Here is a 20,903-nt window from a genome sequence, read left to right on the forward strand (position 1 = left end):
CTAGTCAAATTATCGATAATAAAAAGTCCTATGATGTGGTCACCTAAAATTCCTGCCCAAACATTCAGTTTTTGAGGTCGTTGGGTATGAACTTAACGGTATAAATGAGGATTCATATCACTCCAACATCGACAATTTTGCCGATTCACCTCTCCATTCAAACCAAACGTACATTCATCTGAAATTGTATACAAGAAATTCTGATGCGAGTTGATCCGTTCAGTGAAACTTTCACAAAACTCGATACGTCTATCGAAAATATCTTCGTTCAATTCATGAACTAGTCTAATCCTGATTCTCGAGATAACTTAGTAAGAGATTCCGAATTTTCCATTAGTCCAACGTGCCCTAAAATTGCAGTACAAATAACTTCATCGTTGAAACCTCCTGAACGGTTATGCTTTTTATTCTTAACAGATCAAGTTTCCATAAATTTGTTCAATAATTCAGAAAAGTATTTGTGTCTCACATTTCTTCCTGCATGATTATCATTTAACATACGGGCAGCAGCTCTAGCACTATTTCCATTCTGGTAGTATACGAGTACAAACTCACTATTTCGAAGCGTATAAACCATTGCTTCTCAAGAATTCACAATTGTAACTTCACCTGGTAGGTAATCGTTATTGTAAAATGAGGCAAATACAAAATGAAGAGAATATCGAATTCAGACTTATCTAGGCGAAATGATACTTTTTTTACGGTTAGGTACTTCACAAAAACACCTATGAAACCAAGGTAACAGATTGTACAGAAGTTCATTCAGGGTGGCTCGTTTTCAACTCAAATAATTTTTAGCTTCCAAACTATGAGCTTCAGACCATAATGTATTTTATTTGGTGGAAATCTGTCTATCATGGAACATCTCATGATGCAAAACAATTGATCCATTTAAAAAAAAATTGTGACATGCTCTAGGGGTGCGATAGGGAAAGTAAGATCAAATGTGAATATATCAAAATGTGCCCCCCTGCACACTATTGTTGAGGTGTTTTTTATTTTTCCTGAAAATCATTGTTCCAAAAGTTATTCAGGGCGGTTCGTTTTCAACTCAAATAATGTGTAGCTCCCGAACCATAAGCTTCAGATCATATGTTTTATACTTTGTTGAAATCTGCTCATCATGGAGCATCTGATAATGAGAAACAATATAGGTTGATCCATTTAAAAAAATTGGTAACATGCTCTGGGGGTGCGATACGGGAAGTAACATCAAATGTGAATATGTCAAAATGTGTCTCCCTGTATACTATTTTTCCTGGAAATCATTATACCAAAAGGTATTCAGGGTGGCTCGTTTTAAATGGAATGCACTGTATAGTCCGTTAAAATTCGTAAATATTCAATTTATTATTTTAACAACTTCCGTTTTCTCTGATTTGATTTCTTACGATTCGGATATACCGGGTGTCCCACATTTTATGTGACAGGCAATATCTGGTTTGTTGAAGGAGATACACAAAAATGTTTCATACAAAAGTTTTAGGAGTTCATGAGAGCTATATTTTGATATAATTTTTAAATATACAGGGTGTTTGGTGTAGGTGCTACAGACCAAAATTCCATTTTTTAAAATAGAACGCCCTGTATATCATTACATATTCATATGCTACGTTGAATTCTGATATCATTTCATGTTTGGTTTTTGAAATTCGGTTACGGCGTTGTTGAGTTATTGCACTTTTGCTTAAATATAAAGTTTCAAAAAAACTTATTTACTCGTTCATGAATCCAGTCTATATCTTTTATTAAATTGAACTAGACTACTACTGAATACAAACCATTATTCTCACCTCTACGATACGATATCGATATCAGTTGAATATAATATTGAAATTCTTGAGAATGTGACTAACTTGAGGGTGAATTGCTTTATATTGCACAATTTCATCAAGTAGCTTATGGTTGTTGATGCCATAGTAACAAATGTTGTTGAATTGTATCTACTTGTCAGTTCGATTCAGTGATTCTTTGCAAAACAGTAACTGTGTTCTTTGTGCGAAAACTCCAGTATGCCTTTCGCGTTTAGTCCAAGTGATTGCATTGATATGTTATTAACTTTTGGGGAATGTCAGAAAAACTGCCGTCAAGCACAACGTCTATATCAAGAACGTTTTCCAGACAGACCCATTCCGTCACGAATGACTTTTTCGAGAGTTGTAGAAAAATTGCGAACTGGGTCATTTCCTTCTACTATAAAGCATCGTCATCATACGAGATCTGTTAGAACTGAAGATTTAGAGATCAATGTGTTGGCTTATATTATTATTCATCCACATGTTTCTATCCATACTCTTGCAGAAGAAGTCGGTGTGAGTAAATCTAATGTACAGAGAATTCTGAAAGAAAATAAATACCACCCATTCAAAATTCAGTTGGTACAAGGTTTGAAACCCACGGACTTTGAACGACGATTTGAATTCATTGCTTGTATTCAGGTAATATTACATGAAAGTCCTAACATATTCAGTCAAATTTTGTGGAGCGATGAATCGCGATTCCACAATAATGGAGTTGTGAATCGACATAACAGTCACTATTGGTCTCAAGAAAACCCCCACTGGGTCCGCGAAAGTAATTTTCAAACTACTTGGGGTATTAATGTATGGTGTGGATTGTTCAATGGCCGCATCATAGGACCTTACTTTTTCAATGAAAATCTCAATGGATTGCGATATTTACATTTTCTAGAAAATGATTTGATCCAGTTGATGGAAGATATTCCCATAGCAGAACGACAAGGAATTTGGTGGCAACAAGATGGTGCTCCTCCTCACAATTCACAGGTTGTTACTGAATATCTGGATAGAACGTACCCAAATAGATGGATTGGTAATAAGGGTCCAATTCGGTGGCCGGCTCGTTCCCCAGATTTATCACCGCTTGATTTTTTCTTATGGGGTTATTTAAAAGATATTGTTTTCACTACTCCCCCTTTGAATGTGGATGATCTGAAAATGAAAATTCGACTAGCGTGCAGTGATATTACGCCTGATATTATAAGAGCGACTTGTACGAGAGAAGTGATTCGACGTTTCGAAGCCTGTATAATATCTAATGGGCATCACTTTGAACAATTTTTATGACTTATTTCTAGGTACCTACCATTCTTATGAAATGATTTATCAAGTTATATTATTTACATTGTTATTAATTAAAGATTTGTTTTCGAATACACTTCTTTCAATTTCGCAATTGTTTCATATTCAAAATGATTCCTGACTGAATTCCACAACTCAAAATTGAAACCATTACTTCGAACACCCAAAATTTTGACTAATTTTCATGTGATCTGATGCAGAGAGAATAATTGTATGAGATATTTTAAAAAATAATAGTCGTTCTCAAGACTTTACATTTTAAGCAATAACTCAACAACGCCGTAACCGAATTTCAAAAACCAAACATGAAATGATATCAAAATTCAACGTAGCATCTGAATATGTAATGATATACAGGGCGTTCTATTTTAAAAAATGGAATTTTGGTCTGTAGCACCTACACCAAACACCCTGTATATTTGAAAATTATATCAAAATATAGCTCTCATGAACTCCTAAAACTTTTGTACGAAACATTTTTGTGTATCTCCTTCAACAAACCAGATATTGCCTGTCACATAAAATGTGGGACACCCGGTATATTTCTGAAATATGATATTAGAATTTTATAAATGATGATAACTAAAAAGTAATTAGCTTTCGTGTCTTGTTGAAACCGTAAATTATCCCTAGTTTTCGAATGACTACTATTTTCATAAATTTTTTCAGTTCATAGACCTCTGCGTTTATTTTCATTCCTTTGTTTCACTGTTCCAACCACCCGGCGAGTCTAAATGAGACTACGCACAATGCTCCGGAATACAAATTTCCCATTTCCATTACAGAAACACCCTTTGAAGATGGAATGCGGCGTGACGGGGGGATACACTAATGGAGCGACGACGCCCGCAGGCATCCTGGCCGACGTAAGGTCAGAGAGGTCACCCGCCAAAACGGGCCTACACGTCAACTTCAAGGACAAGGGAGAAATCAAAGAGAAAAGGGAAAAGTTTCTAACGGCTAAGTATGGACACCACCAGATGAGTCTCATTAGGAAAAGGCTAGCCGTGGAGATGTGGCTCTACGAGGAACTCAAGAAGTTATACGAAAGCAAATCCACGGTGAGTATTGATCGTTATTTCGTAATTTGGTTAGAAATTTTAATAAATTCGCTAACTCTAATGTGTATTTTGTAGTTTGCATTTGATTTTCCGGGGAATGTCTCTCAGTGTGTAATTTGAAAGCGTTGAATGTAAATCAAGACACTTTGTGTAATCCAATCAAATTGAAAATATGTTGTCTAAAAATAGCAATCTTTGCATTTAAAACATACAACCGTTGCCAAAACAAGCACTGTTCCGAACACAAGAACTGCAACACCCTGTTCGATACACATTTCACCAATGAAGTTGACGTCTTCAGGAAATGAAGTAGACTTTTTAAGTCTACTCAATTTCAGTGGTCGGGAAGAGTGTTGCAGTTCTGGTGTTTGGGAACAAGTTGTTTAGGATATTTTCCAGTTGAGTTTCATTTTGTAGCTGATAACATTACACATGCAGGCTTAAGTCAAGTAATCAGAGTTTTGTATACATAATCATAAATGGAACAAAATAATAGGATTCAGGGTAATGACTAGTTCCAAAATAATCTTAATGGTTCGCTTAGTCTGGTCGATATATTTTTTTGTCACAGTCCTCATGGCTAATTTCATATATCCCGACTTTTCACTTTCCCAACATCTTGACTTTAGGGTTACTTAACGTTTGTTGGAGTGAGCAAGAAGCTTCGAAGGTTACTTTCCCGTTCAACTTCTTAAAAATACGATCTAGTTAAACATTTTGAAAAACTATTCAAAAGACTGATATCAGAAAGTGAACATTGATCACATTCGCAGCATACCACTTGAAATAACAACAGGTGTACCGCAGGATACGGTTCTAGGCGTATTTTTCTTCCTTGTGTATATCAACTCGATAGCAAAAATCAAAGATTTTGAAGGACATCTTGTTTCATACGTTGACGATACAGAAATTTTGTTTACTGATAAAAACTGGGATAATCTATTCGATAAAGCTGAATAGGATCATAAAAATATCACAATGGCTAAGTTATGGCAAGTTGTCTCTGAATAAAGAGTAAATTTATAACATTTTCGACAAATGTCGACTCACAACCAAACAGAAATAATATTTATGCATGTTATATTAGAAAAAAAAACATATAACATGCATCATGACAATACATGCTCTCAACCAAACTGCAACTGTCCATCTTTTCAAAGAAGCTAGGCAATTAATTCGAAAGTTTTACATACTTAGATACATTTTAGACAATCCAAACCTAAAACTAAAATATACATTTTTAATTGAACCATTATTTAGATACTGTGTAGTAATATGGAAAGGATTAGTTATTGATGCATTACAAAATTTGAAAACTACTCAGACCTGCATATTAAAAATAGGTTTAAAAAAACAAACGTTTCTCCACAGATAGGCTTTACGAAGACCTAGACATCTTTAACATTGACAAACTACATATGCACCAATGCTTGCTAAATATTATGCATAAAAAACAAAACCAACTATAAATCCCAACAAAACTATTTCAACCCGATTTATCACAAACCAATCAAGTGATATACCGCTATTTAGGAAAAATCCCTCCCATCAACACAGCCTCTTTTATATAGGTCTGAAACTATACAGGCTGATTCACGGTGGATGGCACATTAGACGTTTCTGGTGAACCAGACAACGGATCACTTTGAAAATTTAATGGAGGGCATATTCGGAAATTCTCTAGCCAACTAAAATATTTTCGACAATGCGGTGTTGCCGCTTCTAATAGAAAGCAGTAGCAACTTTGATTTCTCAAATGTAACACTCTGTATATAATATTATTTTTGGAATCTCCAACAATTGCCCGACAACTTTTCTTGATATTTCCCTATAACTATCTGTTACCGTTTTCGAAATAAAAATTAATTTCAATTTTTTTCTTCGAAAATCATGACTTCTAAAAATGCCGATATCTTTTAGTTAAGAAGTACTATGATATCGAAATTTGGTTTGGAGTTAGGTGATACTTGGACACTTCCCACACGTCAGCCTAATCTCCGTTACTTCAATACAGGGTGGTAAAAAAATACAGTTTTTTCGTTTGCTTGAAAAAGTTGCTGAAATTTGATTATTTTAAATGGAACACCCTGTATATTATTGAAAATTCGGAAAGCTGCTGAAATTTGCTTTCTTTCTATGTATATCATACCTATACCTAACTAGTCAAGTTTCGGACTTATGAACATTTATTTGTGAAAATGTCCCTTCAGAATGGTATTTCCATTCGGTATTTGGTAAGCAGGCCATGATTACTATTTGACAGTAGCGTTGTGACATTCTCCTAATAATATCGACATTTTCGTCACTTCAGAAGTTGCAAATACCTTCAAAACGATGGAACAAAACTATTCAAACGAAGTTCTTATGAATTTGTTTATTATTTTTGGACAGTGTGACAAAATTATCAGCAGAACATGTAGAAAGTTCAATGAAATGTATCCGAATCTACCGCCAATGAACCTCAAGAAATTTATACGAATTCAGAACAATTTCAATGCATTTGGATCAACTTTAAAAGCACCAAGAAACTTGCCTCGACCCGTAACTTTCGAAGACAACCAGATTAATGTCTTAGCATATTTTCACGCATTTCCCGAGTCATCGATAAGAAGTGCTGAAGAAGATTTGGGTATAAAATATTCATCGGTTCAAAGAATCTTGCGAAGACATAAAATGCATGATTATAAATTCACCAAAATTCAAGCAATGAAGCCTCAAGATCCTCAACAGAGAGTAGAATTTTGTGAAATGTTGTTGACACGCATTCAAGAAGATCCACTTTTCTTAAATAAAATTATTTGGACTGATGAATCGAAATTTTCGAGAGAAGGGATTTTCAATAGAAAAAATCGTCATTATTGGTCCAGTGGAAATCCTCACGTCACAAAAGAAGCCGGATTTCAAGAAAAATTTAGTTTTAATGTCTTCTGCATGTTGATAGACAACAAATTGAGGTACGTGATATACGAGGAGTCATTAACATCCAGAAGCTACCTGAATATTTTGGAGAATACTGTAGACAGTTTCGTGGATAATCTGCCACTCGAAGATTATCGAAACTGTTGGTACCAACTAGACGGAGCTCCTGCACATTGCACAAGAGAAGTGAGCGCAGAACTGGATAGACTATTTGACGATCGGTGGATGAGGCGCTTGGGACCATGGAATTGGCCAGTGAGATCACCCGATCTTAATCCATTAGATTTTTATTTGTGGGGAATGTTTAAAGAAAAAGTTTACAAAATACCCGTGCGTTCGAGAGATGAATTGTTAGAAAGGATTGCCCAAACATTTGAAGATTTGGATCCCAATGAAATCAGATCTGCCACCACGAAAGCAGTCAACACCCGCATTTTAGTGGAAGTGAACGGTCAGCGATTCGAACATATTTTGAAATATTCCACATGATTGTTTTACTTTTTTATAATTATTCATATCAATATTTCCAATTTCAAGTTTCTTGGTGTTTTTTTAAAGTTTATCCAAACATATTGAAATTGTTCTGAATTCGTATAAATTTCTTGAGGTTCATTGGCGGTAGATTCGGATACATTTCATTGAACTTTCTACATGTTCTGCTGATAATTTTGTCACACTGTCCAAAAATAATGAACAAATTCATAAGAACTTCGTTTGAATAGTTTTGTTCCATCGTTTTGAAGGTATTTGTAACTTCTGAAGTGACGAAAATGTCGATATTATTAGGAGAATGTCACAACGCTACTGTCAAATAGTAATCATGACCTGCTTACCAAATACCGAATGGAAATACCATTCTGAAGGGACATTTTCACAAATAAATGTTCATAAGTCCGAAACTTGACTAGTTAGGTATAGGTATGATATACATAGAAAGAAAGCAAATTTCAGCGGCTTTCCGAATTTTCAATAATATACAGGGTGTTCCATTTAAAATAATCAAATTTCAGCAACTTTTTCAAGCAAACGAAAAAACTGTATTTTTTTACCACCCTGTATTGAAGTAACGGAGATTAGGCTGACGTGTGGGAAGTGTCCAAGTATCACCTAACTCCAAACCAAATTTCGATATCATAGTACTTATTAACTAAAAGATATCGGCATTTTTAGAAGTCATGATTTTCGAAGAAAAAAATTGAAATTAATTTTTATTTCGAAAACGGTAACAGATAGGTATAGGGAAATATCAAGAAAAGTTGTCGGGCAATTGTTGGAGATTCCAAAAATAATATTATATACAGAGTGTTCTATTTGAAAAATCAAAGTTGCTACTGCTTTCTAATAGAAGCGGCAACACCACATTGTCGAAAATATTTTAGTTGGCTAGAGAATTTCCGAATATGCCCTCCATTAAATTTTCAAAGTGATCCGTTGTCTGGTTCACCAGAAACGTCTAATGTGCCATCCACCGTGAATCAGCCTGTATAATAAACTTCCACTTAAATTACAAAAATATATAAACTCAGTTTCTTCAAATACCAAATAAAAAATGATCAATGAAAATAGAATATACCTATAAATAAAAAAAATCACAAATGAAAAAGTAAATAAAAAAGTACTCCTCAATTTTACTCAAAATACCCGTATAACATTTATTCGTCAAAAAACAAAATTTTTCAAATCCCTAGACACGATCAGTTCGCAAAAATATATCCCTTGTACAGAAATATGCACTACAATCATTTATGCTTAAATAATTTCTGTACAGGATTATATAGTCTGTAACAACGATATAACTTGTAAAAATGACAATCTGAAAGGAATAAAATTTGATTTGATTTGAATTCGTTAGTGTATCTTGGTTCATACGGATGGACATTAAACTTTGAATCCATATCTTTTTGAAAATGCAAGTCGGGGATATATGAAATAAGCTGTGAGAACTGTTTCGATTTTTGGATGATTTCGAAACTGACGCCAACTTGGCTGTGAACCGCTCGTCGAGATTGCATTTCTGGTGATTGGCAAAAGTGCTTGTTTTGAGATATGCACATCACATAAATTGGAATAATGAACTTATTAAGGCTGGAGTTCTCTTATGCTGACATTAAAATGACAATATTTAAAAATTAGATCAGAAAAAAAATGTTTTCTTGTTCCATTGTCATGGCGAATCGATCTATTGAAAAATTTGCGGTTGAAATTGTGCACATTATTTCCCAGACAAGGCTGCTTGTATAGATTCGCACTAAGGGACGACCGAATTTTTTTTTTTAATAATATGTGGTTGCGCTCATAGAATAATGGAATAACAAGCATCAGGTGTATATTCGAACACTTATTTATGGAATGTCTCGGAGAATGTACATGCCAGAGAAGGTAACACCCGATAAAAAAATTGTTTATTATTTTCCTTTTCAACCATTCGCCTCTTAAATTATCGTTAAAACGTTAAATTTTCCATGATTATTGTAAAGAATAAAAAATTCGCAGAAAAAATGCAATGTTTCAAACAATAATTGATTCATTTGAAACGAATCGTGATATCAAAATGAATGAAGAAGCAATGTATAAGAAATGAACCAAGCTTACATACAGGATGGTTTCGAGTGTCATCCAAAAGCATTGTTTCATTACAGGGCGTCTTAAATCTAGGTGATAGAAAGATAAGTTTGTTTTCCATTGCATAATGTGTATAAATTGGGTATTATTATTAACTAATAATAATAATAATAATCATAATAATAATAATAATAATAATAATCATACCGGCTTGCCGCACTAAGGCAGAAATCTAAGCCGCACAGATGCAGAAGGCTGTCATTCTTGGCTCACTGCGCTTGCTCAGGGCACATTATTCTCGGACCCAATGATCACTTACCCCACGGTGTGGGGAGTGGTCATTGGTTGATAATGCTGGCGCGCCCTCCCGAATGTATCGGGGCTTCGGGGGATAGGGCCTGACCAGCGCACACTACGGTGGAAAAAAAAATAATAATAATAATGGTCTTTATTGGGTGAAATAGAATATAACATACAAAAGGCGAAGTTCATCACTGCAGTGTAGAACACTACAGGGATAAATTCCTTTCCATTTATTGAAAAAATATCAAAATTGGGCTAAAAACAGCTTCAGCTTATCGTCAAGACCGAACTCTGCCTTTTGCCGTCTAACTACTCAAACATATGTTCATACTCCTTGCTTTCAAATTTTCATTTTGAAGTTTGGAACACTAAAATCTATCATTATTATATCAAAATTTGTAAACGTTTCAAAGTGGCAGTTCTTTATGCACCTGAGTGTATTTTCAATTATTGTAAGGATATTCAAGGAGATATGTTAGGTGGAATGAGTAGTTTCAAGTTGCTTATCAGTGAAACAAAGAACAATGATATATCTGCAAGTCTTGAAAATCTTCAAGTCATTTCATTTTTAAACATTCAACCCTCTATTTTCACAAGCTTAGGAAATTATTGTGGAAAGAGCAATATACGTTTGCTTTAGTTAACATAAATTATTAACTTAGACCCGGACCTATGGGACAAGCCGGGGAATATGCCCCGGGCAGCATGTTCCAAGGGTGGCCAAATTCACACTTTACAGACGAATGGGCAACTCATCATTTCTCCATACGTGCAATAAAGGAAGGGAGATGAATTTGTTGGAAGCATTGGAAATAAATAAATTGTATGAAAACCCCAATTTCAAAACCCTCAATTAGATCACTAGAACTACGCAGCTCTCTCCTTTTGAATTTGTGATGATTTAGATATTCGACAATGTCGTGGCCAACCTTATGATAATGGGTCCAGTATGGCCAGCATCTATAGAGGAGTACAACCTAGGATTGCAGAAAGGAATGACCAAACCGAGTTCGTACCGGTGCTTGGCTCACTTCTTGTTAATATGTTTATTTTAAATCATATCCTGTGCTGTGTATGAAATATATATCCTACACATTCATGTCTATATCTCTGTAAATGAATCGGCTTAACACAGAAAGAACAGTGATGGATGCATTATTTCCGGAAGGGCTGTGTCCAAATTATTGGACGTCGGATAGCTGAAATTATAAAGGTAAAGGTAAAAATAAATATAAGTAGCGGTGGTGGGGCGGCATTTTTCAGTGTTTGCTCCGCCTAGAAAAAATTGAATATCCGGGGCTGTAATAACGTACGATAGAAATGCGTTTAATAGAAACAGTGTTTATTTTGGTTCACTAGATAGTAAGCAAAGACTCGCCTACTTACTCCATTCTAATATTAGTTTTACAACTCTGACGAAGTAGTTTTATAGTAATTCCGGAAAAATCCAAAACAATTATTGATACGAAGAAACAAACTAACTTGAACCTAATCTCTGAAACCTTATCTGTGAACCGTATTACCAATTAATTTCATTAGTATCGTATTTAATTCAAATTGATGCCGATTCGTTTTCTGAAGAATTGGGTCAAAGTATCTCCATTTATTTATTTATTTATTTCAGACACTATTCTACAGGATGAACCAAATTACAGAATAGGGAGTAACAGTGTACTTACATAATATAATTTGTAAATCTAAAAAAAAATACAGAACTGTCAGTTAGCTAAGAAATGCCTTTTGATTCGTATAATCTGGCAGTTGAATATATCTAAGATATGACTAACAGAATTAGTGGTATCGCACATTGTATAAATTGGAGATTTTTTCATTATATTCGTACGGGAAGTGTTGAGATAAAATGTGACACTCTTCCTAGATGACCGTCTAGGAACCCAAAAATTTAACATATGTAACAGTTGAGAGCAGGTGATGATATTGTTTATGACCTTGAATAAAAAAGAAATGAATATTATTTACACCTCACCTTGAGACTACAAAAATTGTGAGTTACAAGCAATTCATAATAGGGTATTCCTACGGTAGGATACGTGCCTTCAAGTTTAAAAGATATATATTTTAGGAAGCGCCTCTATAGGGCTTCTAGTTGATTTATATGAACCTGATAGTAGGGACTCCATATGATAGATGCATATTCCAGCCTAGATCGAACAAAAGTGAAATAAAGTAATTTCAATGTAGAAGCGTATAAAAGGAAATTAACATCAATCTCACCTCCAATATCATTATGGAACATATTGAATAGTACGAGTCCTAGATTTGATCTTTGTGGTACACCAGATGTGGCTATATATTTGATAGACTTGAGGCCATTGAGTTGGACGTACAGCTTACGGTTGTAAAAATACGATTTGAAGAGGGTAATTAATTCATTGGATAACTTAAAAGTTGAAAGCTTGTTGAGCATGATACCATGGTCCAGTCTGTCGAACGCTTTAGAAAAATCAGTGTAGATGACATCAGTCTGAGACTGACAATCCATACCCTCTGCAATACATTGAGAGATTGTTCCAAGATTGGTGGTGGTTGAACGTCCTTTCATGAAACCGTGTTGATTGGGGCTAATAATGTTGCTGACATGACAATAGATTGTCTTCTCAAAAAGCATCTCAAAGAAATTGGTCTGTAATTTTTATTTCACTTTTTTGAAAATTAGACAGACTTTCGACCTTTTTCATATTGATGGTACAGTTGATGTTTTCAGGTATATATTTATTGGAGTTGTTAGTGGTTCAACCAGAGCTGAGGCACAATCTTTAATAATGAATGGTAGAATACGATCAGGTCCCGCATTAAATTTAGGCTTTAATTTTTTAGGGTATGATAAACATCTTCAATACTTAAGTTTTTAATTAGTAAGGTGGGAATATCACTACTGTTGTTCGCATGACACTATATAAGAACCACTGAAGAAACCATCAAAAATATCTGAGGGATTATTAAGTAGCTTGCCTTCATGTTACATTTCATCTCCAATTCCATTCGTATATTTTGACTTGTTAATTAATGAATGCTCAAAAGTTATTGGAGTTATGGATAATCTCGCTCTCTAATGAAAAAAAAAAGAAATGAAACTTTTTATGTTTTTTACCACTTTTATTCGTAACTAACGTTACTGCAGTTTCGTACTATACGAACATTTTTAAATAAGGGAATTAAAAACTGAAGTCAAACTTTGTTTCAACACAAACCGACAATTTAAAACAAAATTAAGGCTCGATGAAATAAATAAATTCAATTGGCGTGAAGTTATCCACAGATTTCTGGCCACACATGCCGACGTAGAGGAAAATAAAAATCTGTGGTTGGGATACAAAATTATTAGCACCCGTACTAATATCTGTGGCTGAAAATACCTATTCACTATAAGTTGAACGTGAAATTATTGAGACTATTTGGTGTTTAACATTTGTATAGAGTCTTGAGTAGATTGAGGCGTTAATAATCCTTTTCTCATCAACAATACAGATTAAGGGAAAAATAAAATTGAAAATATTAGACTTACTTTCCAATACCCCATATAGAAATGATATCTGATGATGTGCGTCCATCAAAATCACACAACTTCCATAGTTTCTTGAGAAGATTAACTTGGTGATCACAGTTTTCTTGTTATCTAAACAGATTTCGAAAAAGAAATTGTTGAAACAATCAGACTCATTTTTTGAGATTCCTTGTATTAATGAAAATCACACAACTCTTATAGAATTTTGAATAGATCAACACAGTGAAAACCGTTTTTTTGTTACCCATACGGAATTCGGGAATAAAATTGTTGAAACGATCAAACTAACTTTTTCAACCCCTTGTAGAATTGAAACCAGATGATGTGCGTGCATAGAAATCGCATGAGTTTTATGGAATCTTGGGTAGATTGACGTAGTGATAACAATTTTCTTGTCACCCGAAGAGATTTCTAAAACAAAAATGTTGAACAAATCTGTATGGGTGACAAAGAAACGGTTTTCACTATATCGATCTACCCAAGATTTTATAACAGTTATTTAATTTTCATGAACGCACATCTTCTAGTTCCAATTCTACAAGGTGTTTTAAAAAGTGAGTCTGATTGTTTCAATATTTTTTCCTGGAAATCTGTATGGGTGACAAGAAAACGGTTTTCACTATATCGATCTATCCAAGATTCTATAACAGTTTTGTAGTTTTCATGAACGCACATCTTCTGGTTCCAATTCTACAAGGAATCTCAAATAATGAGTCTGTTTGTTGCAACACTTTTTTATCGAAATCTGTATGGGTGACAAAAAAACAGTTTTCACCATATCGATCTGCCTGAGATTCGATAACAGCTGTGTAATTTTCATGAACGCACATCTTCTGGTTCCAATTCTACAAGGAATCTCAAAAAATGTGTCTGATTGTTACACCTTTTTTTTTTTCGAAATCTGTATGGGTGACAAGAAAACAGTTTTCACTATATTGATCTAATCAAGATTCTATAACAGTTTTGTAGTTTTCATGAACGCACATCTTCTGGTTCCAATTCTACAAGGAATCTCAAAAAATGAGTCTGTTTGTTGCAACACTTTTTTATCGAAATCTGTATGGGTGACAAGAAAACAGTTTTCACCATATCGATCTGCCTGAGATTCGATAACAGTTGTGTCATTTTCATGAACGCACATCTTCTGGTTCCAATTCTACAAGGAATCTCAAAAAATGTGTCTGATTGTTGCAACAATTTTTTTCTCGAAATCTGTATGGGTGATAAGAAAACAGTTTTCACTATATTGATCTAATCAAGATTCTATAACAGTTCTGTAAGTTTCATGAACGCACATCTTCTGGTTCCAATTCTACAAGGAATCTCAAAAAATGAGTGTGATTGTTGCAACAATTTTTTTCTCGAAAACTGTATGGGTGACAAGAAAACGGTTTACACTATATCGATCTTACTAAGATTCTATAACAGTTGTGTGATTTTCATGAACGCACATTTTCTAGTTCCAATTCTACAAGGTGTTTAAAAAGTGAGTCTGATTGTTTCAATATTTTTTCCTGGAAATCTGTATGGGTGACAAGAAAACGGTTTTCACTATATCGATATATTCAAGATTCTATAACAGTTGTGTTCATGAACGCACATCATTTGGTTCCAATTCTACAAGGTGATTTAAAAAGTGAGTCTGATTGTTGCAACAATTTTATTCTCGAAATCTGTTTGGGTGATAAGAAAACAGTTTTCACTATATCAATCTACCCAAGATTTCATGACAGTTATGTAATTTTCATGAACGCACATCTTCTAGTTCCAATTCTACAAGGTGTTTTAAAAAGTGAGTCTGATTGTTTCAATATTTTTTCCTGGAAATCTGTATGGGTGACAAGAAAACGGTTTTCACTATATCGATCTACCCAAGATTCTATAACAGTTATGTAGTTTTCATGAACGCACATCTTCTGGTTCCAATTCTACAAGGAATCTCAAAAAATGAGTCTGATTGTTTCAACATTTTTGTTTTCGAAATCTCTTCGGGTGACAAGAAAATTGTTATCACTACGTCAATCTACCCAAGATTCCATAAGACTTATGCGATTTTTATGCACGCACATCATCTGGTTTCAACTCTACAAGGGGTTGATCGTTTCAACAATTTTATTATAATTATAACAAAAAAACGGTTTTCACTGTGTTGATCTATTCAAAATTCTATAAGAGTTGTGTGATTTTCATGAATACAAGGAATCTCAAAAAATGAGTCTGATTGTTTCAACAATCTCTATAATAATGTTAAACACCAAATAGTCTCAATAATTTCACGTTCAACCTATAGTGAATAGGTATCTCCAGCCACAGATATTAGTACGGGTGCTAATAATTTTGTATCCCAACCACAGATTTTTATTTTCCTCTACGTCGGCATGTGTGGCCAGAAATCTGTGGATAACTTCACGCCAATATAAATTCACAATATCATTACATTCTTTCTCAAAAATGTATAATCAGTTGTACTATTTCGAATCAAAGCAGCATTACTTGTGAACGTTAATAAAGTTCGAACGTTTCGCCAACAATTCAAACACGAAAGAGTAATATTTCACTGAAATGCCGTTAGAACCCTCGTTTAAATTTGAACTTTGAACTCCGTAATTATAATTTTCTATCGATCTCATAGATGGCATCTGTGAAAGAATAGTCGTCAGCGATACTTCTCAGACAGGATTTTCTGAGGTAGGACAGAAAAGCTCAAAAGTTGCATCATAGCCTCGCCTAGAGGTGATGGGATCTATGGCAGATCGAAACATTGGTTTTGGGCATATAATGCCTGTTTGTACTGAAAGCTCCAAAGAGAGCGAGAGGGGCAGTAAGTAAGTTAATCACTTAGTGAGTTTTCTAGTCTGAATTTGTCCACGCTTTCTTCCCCGATTATTACTAGATGTATAGAAGGAAGATTCAAGGGTGTCGTCCCCAATGCAGCTGAAGGAGTGGTTTTCAATGCTCCCGTTATTTCCAAACAAGCATGTTTCATCTTTGGCTAGCATCAGTGCTACCCTCCACCTTTCTTTAAACTCTTGAGGAATATAAACATTGTAATACATCAAATTAAAACAATAAATGGCAAAATAAGATCCGTTATTATAATCTCATGTGTGCAGAAGTGTGCATATTGTTAATTGTAACCACGGAAAAGTCAATTAACAAAAGTGACTAACAATATTAAAGACTACATATATCAATTCAATTCAGAGTGCAACAGACTGCTGGTTGACTCTGGAAGTCACAGCATTCTGGAAATGACCTCTGACTTTTATGCATCCAACTGTCAACTACGAACTGCCTTATAAAGTACTATTCCCGAGTAGGGAGGACTGGATCCTCCGGGAGAAGAAAATATCAAGATCATATAGTTGGTTCACAGATGGATCAAAAACACCTTCCGGTGTTCCGACAGAGATATCAACCTGCCTAAGAACCTATGCGACTGTATTTCAAGCGGAAATTTACGCTATTGAATTGTGTGCGGAGAAATTGGAAGAATCCAAGCTCATACACAAGTCAATAAAAATATTATCGGACAATCAAGCGGCGTTGGAAGCTCTTGGGTCCCACCGAGCAACACCAAAAACGACTCACCTTGATAGGAAGACTTGATTGTCTCTGGTCTGGATTCCTGACCATACTGGCCTGGAAGGCAATGATGCTGCTGACTCTAATGCAAAGGAGGGTGCTGCAAGCAGCTTCATCGGACCAGAACCTGTCATTGGCATCGCTTTAGGACTAAACAGTTGTTGGACTACAGTAGGGATAAACTACAATGTCTAACAGGCCTTCTTACAGGTCACTGTCATTTAAATCATCATATGCAGAGACTCAGACTGTCGGAAGACAGTGAGTGTCGCCTCTGTTTGGAAAATGATGGAACAGCAGAGTACATACTCGGTGCCTGCCCCGTTGGGGACCGAATCAGGTCTTTAGAGGTCGGCAGAGCCGTACCATCTGACCTGAAAAACCACTCACCATAAAAACTAATCGGATTCGTTAAGAAGCTGGCTTTATTTGGTCGAGTGTGAATGAGTGTGAGCCACAATAAACCCTTGCGGATTGCGGTGAAGGGTCGAATAGACCACTTTGGACTCAACCCAACCTAACCTAGCATTTCGTTAGGGTTCACATTTTGTAGTGACCTTTATTAATAGATAAACACAAATGTATGTATGTATTTTTCGAAATAAAATTTTTAGAATGAACTCGGAATTCCCTATATGTATGTATATTGAATTCCACGAATTCATCTGCAACTTCCTATTGTTGCCTGATAAATTGAAGTTATTAAGCTATTTTAAATTCCACAGTTTACAAATAAACCGTTATTCATTGGCTTTCGATGGAAAATCGCTAATGAACTTTACGAAAAGCAAGCAAATGCATCTGCATCTGTTTTATATTTGATTCGCCCATTTCCTCTTGAAATTAGCACTCGTATTTTCATTTTGTAGACCGAAAATACTCGCATATGTACAACTTTCCTCGAGGCAAATACGTTGTAAATGAATTTGCCTCTTGTTGGGAAGTAGAGCTTAGCCATGTTGCACATTGGTAATTCAAATACAATAAGACATTAAAACGAAAATCTTTCTATAAACCGCTCTGGTAAAGCAAGTTAGATGCATCTGTGTCGCGCTTAAAACTACAAACAAACGTAATGACTAAAATTAAACATATTTCAGGCAGTCTGCCAAAGGTGTCACTCATAATACAAAAATATTTTGTTTTTTAAGCAGGAAGTTATGCTCGCTTCCATTTCGTTGAACCAAGAATCAGCCCATTTTCATAAATATACAGGGTGACTGCACAAAAAAACATTTATCAAAAAGCTAGTGAGAGCAGATCTAAACCTTCATTGTCTTCACATTTCAAAACCTTAAAAAGGGAAATAAAAATTTGAGGCAAGTTAAAAAAGTGCAGGTGAAAAAATAGTTCAACACGGGCCTAACATAAAAAATCTAGCACTGAGTATTGGAACTTCTTAAGACTAATAGACCAATGTAACTCAACCTAAAAAACGACCAGCAGAGATTGATGTTAATGCAATGACTAAAATCCAAGACAAAACAACTTCAAGATTGCCTCTCGTCCACTATTAACGCAGTCCTTTAAAACTAATCCGGGCTGATATTGACAACTTGGGTGCAAACAAAATTAATACTTTCAAATTTGGATACTTCCATAATTACGTGTCATAAACGTGTTAAACGCACGTTGATCAAAAACTCAAATCCTCAAGTTCAACAAGATAATAGAAACCCACATCAAATCAATCATAGTAAGCAGCACCAAAAACTGCTTTATCAGGTATGTTTTTATATTTAAAAAAACTTAAAGTAAAATTGGAATATCCCACTGGCACAGAAGACTTGCTATACTCGTATATACGAGTATAGCAAGTCTTCTTTTAACTTTTCATCCTTCTTCCAGCGATGCTTCCATCTCTGTTACCCGTCCAAATAGTACTCGGCGTTTTTCTCTACAAAGTAATTGTTTACGAAGGTGAATGCCTCTTCATTTGACGAAAATATCTGTCCTCGAGCACAATTTCTAGGAAAGGAAACAAAAAGAAGTCGCTTGGGGCTAGATCTGTTTTAGTTAATAAAAACAATACAAAAGCTTTGTTTTGATTTTCCCACCAGAATATTTATTCGGCAATTACCTACTATTAAGGTAGTTTTTGGAACTGTAAAACATGAGTATCATATTTATTATAGATACATAGTTTTCAGACAAGCTGAAAGTCAGGTCAATATGCTGACAAAAATTCTTTGTCTTCAGAAACAGTTTATGGTTTTCAAAGTAGGTGTTCCAGACGATGTCGAAGGTGATGATTCACACTAACCTGCACTCTATTTGCTTTTTATTTGAGTGTTCTTCGATGTTTGCATTCACATAGTTCGAGGATTAATGAACAAATTTTATTGTCTGAAAACATATGGGAATTTATTACCAAATAACAGTTCAAAGATTTTTTCAACGCTTTTTTAATACACAGGATGTCAATTTGCAAACTTACCAACCTTAATATTTTCCTTCCAGTAAACAATATGAGGAATAGAAAAAACAGGTTAATTTTATTACGGTACCACGTAATATTCTTACCAGTTCTCGTCAAACCATGCATCTCAGTATAGGCATACTAATAATTACTTCTGCTAGTTTAGAACGCTATATTTCGGAAAATGCTCAACAAAAATCAGTAAGTCAGGGAACCATTGGAAGCATAATAGGACGTCAATCAAAATGATGTGCCACTTACCACTCCTAGAGGTTGAACCATGAGGGCTACAAATAGTCCTTGAAAGTGTCCTCCTTTTTTTGATTCCTCATATCGTTTACTGAAAGGAAGATTTCAAGGGTGGCAAGTTTTCAAATTGACATCCTGTATAGAGCTGCGTTGAAAATATTCAAATAGACATTTTGTATATAGTGACATTATTACTGTAGGAAAATGAAATATAAATTATATTTATATATCTTCCAAATACACTTTTTTGAAAGTGAGATTCAGAGATTCAGAAACAACGAAACTTCTTCAAACATTAATGGACAAGATATGCAACAAGTACTAAAACGAAAACTCTTGTAGTAAATTGAAACATCTGCCCTTGGGTATAGGGAATTTCTCAAATTTGTTGAACATTTATTTATGCAAATTGACACGAAAATCCTTTCTGATGGTCTGATGGTCGGTCGGTAGCTAGGCGGTTCGACGCGGGTGCTTAAAGCTGACGGTTAGCATATTTCGATTTAGTTTTAGGATAATTTTCTAAGCGATGTAAACCTGTGTACTTCAATTGACCAATTCAGATTTCCTTTCAACTAATTCTGAGAGTTATGACTATGAACAACAAAAGTAGTTCCCCTCCCATACTGGCAATTGAGTAAACTTAGTGAAAATAACCAGTATAAGTGCAATCACAACCCAAACTTTCAAAAGAGTCTCTCTATTTTGGTCCTTTTGGTGAATGGTACTATTTGGACGTACTTATGTTGAGCCTTTTTCCCACGGTTCTTCTTGTTATAATGTTCAGAGCCTGCTGTATGAATCCCCTCACTATGTCATTATATGTATTTGCCCTGAATTCAGATAAGAAAGTTGCCTGAATGATTCAGTACTTCATATTATGGTTCATTATCATAGTCCGGAAGACGTGTAGTACAAGGGTGGTCTAAAAAGTTTTCTTTGACATGAACATAGCAGCACTCGTTAATAAAAGCTACTGAATTTCGTATTTAAATAGAACTGGCCGATACTTGATGAAAATCCATTTATAGTGAAAATCATACAATAAACTGTATTTATGAGTTCTAGTGAATTTCGTTGTTCATCTGTTGACAGTAACTCACCAAAGTCTATTTGAATATTTTCAACGCAGCTCTATACAGGATGTCAATTTGAAAACTTGCCACTCTTGAAATTTC

The 20,903-nt window shown here is 34.8% G+C and overlaps 1 protein-coding gene across 3 annotated transcripts in view; it reads left to right on the forward strand.

Annotated features, from left to right (window-relative positions):
• Nucleotides 1-20,903, forward strand: part of LOC111506084 (protein phosphatase 1 regulatory subunit 14B) — a 104,354-nt gene that overhangs the window by 57,541 nt on the left and 25,910 nt on the right. For 2 of the 3 annotated variants that reach the window (XM_074173250.1, XM_074173252.1), the window contains exon 2: nucleotides 3,887-4,162. In XM_074173250.1, the coding sequence (XP_074029351.1) occupies nucleotides 3,887-4,162 (276 nt within the window). Of the gene's footprint in view, nucleotides 1-3,886; nucleotides 4,163-10,851; nucleotides 11,017-20,903 lie in introns of those variants that run through there. The other variant, XM_074173251.1, reaches the window with a different exon arrangement.

This window comes from Leptinotarsa decemlineata, unplaced genomic scaffold, assembly GCF_025532065.1.
Source record: "Leptinotarsa decemlineata unplaced genomic scaffold, Ldec_3_MD MMD2_tig00000218_RagTag_RagTag, whole genome shotgun sequence".
In the NCBI taxonomy this organism is placed as follows: domain Eukaryota; kingdom Metazoa; phylum Arthropoda; class Insecta; order Coleoptera; family Chrysomelidae; genus Leptinotarsa; species Leptinotarsa decemlineata.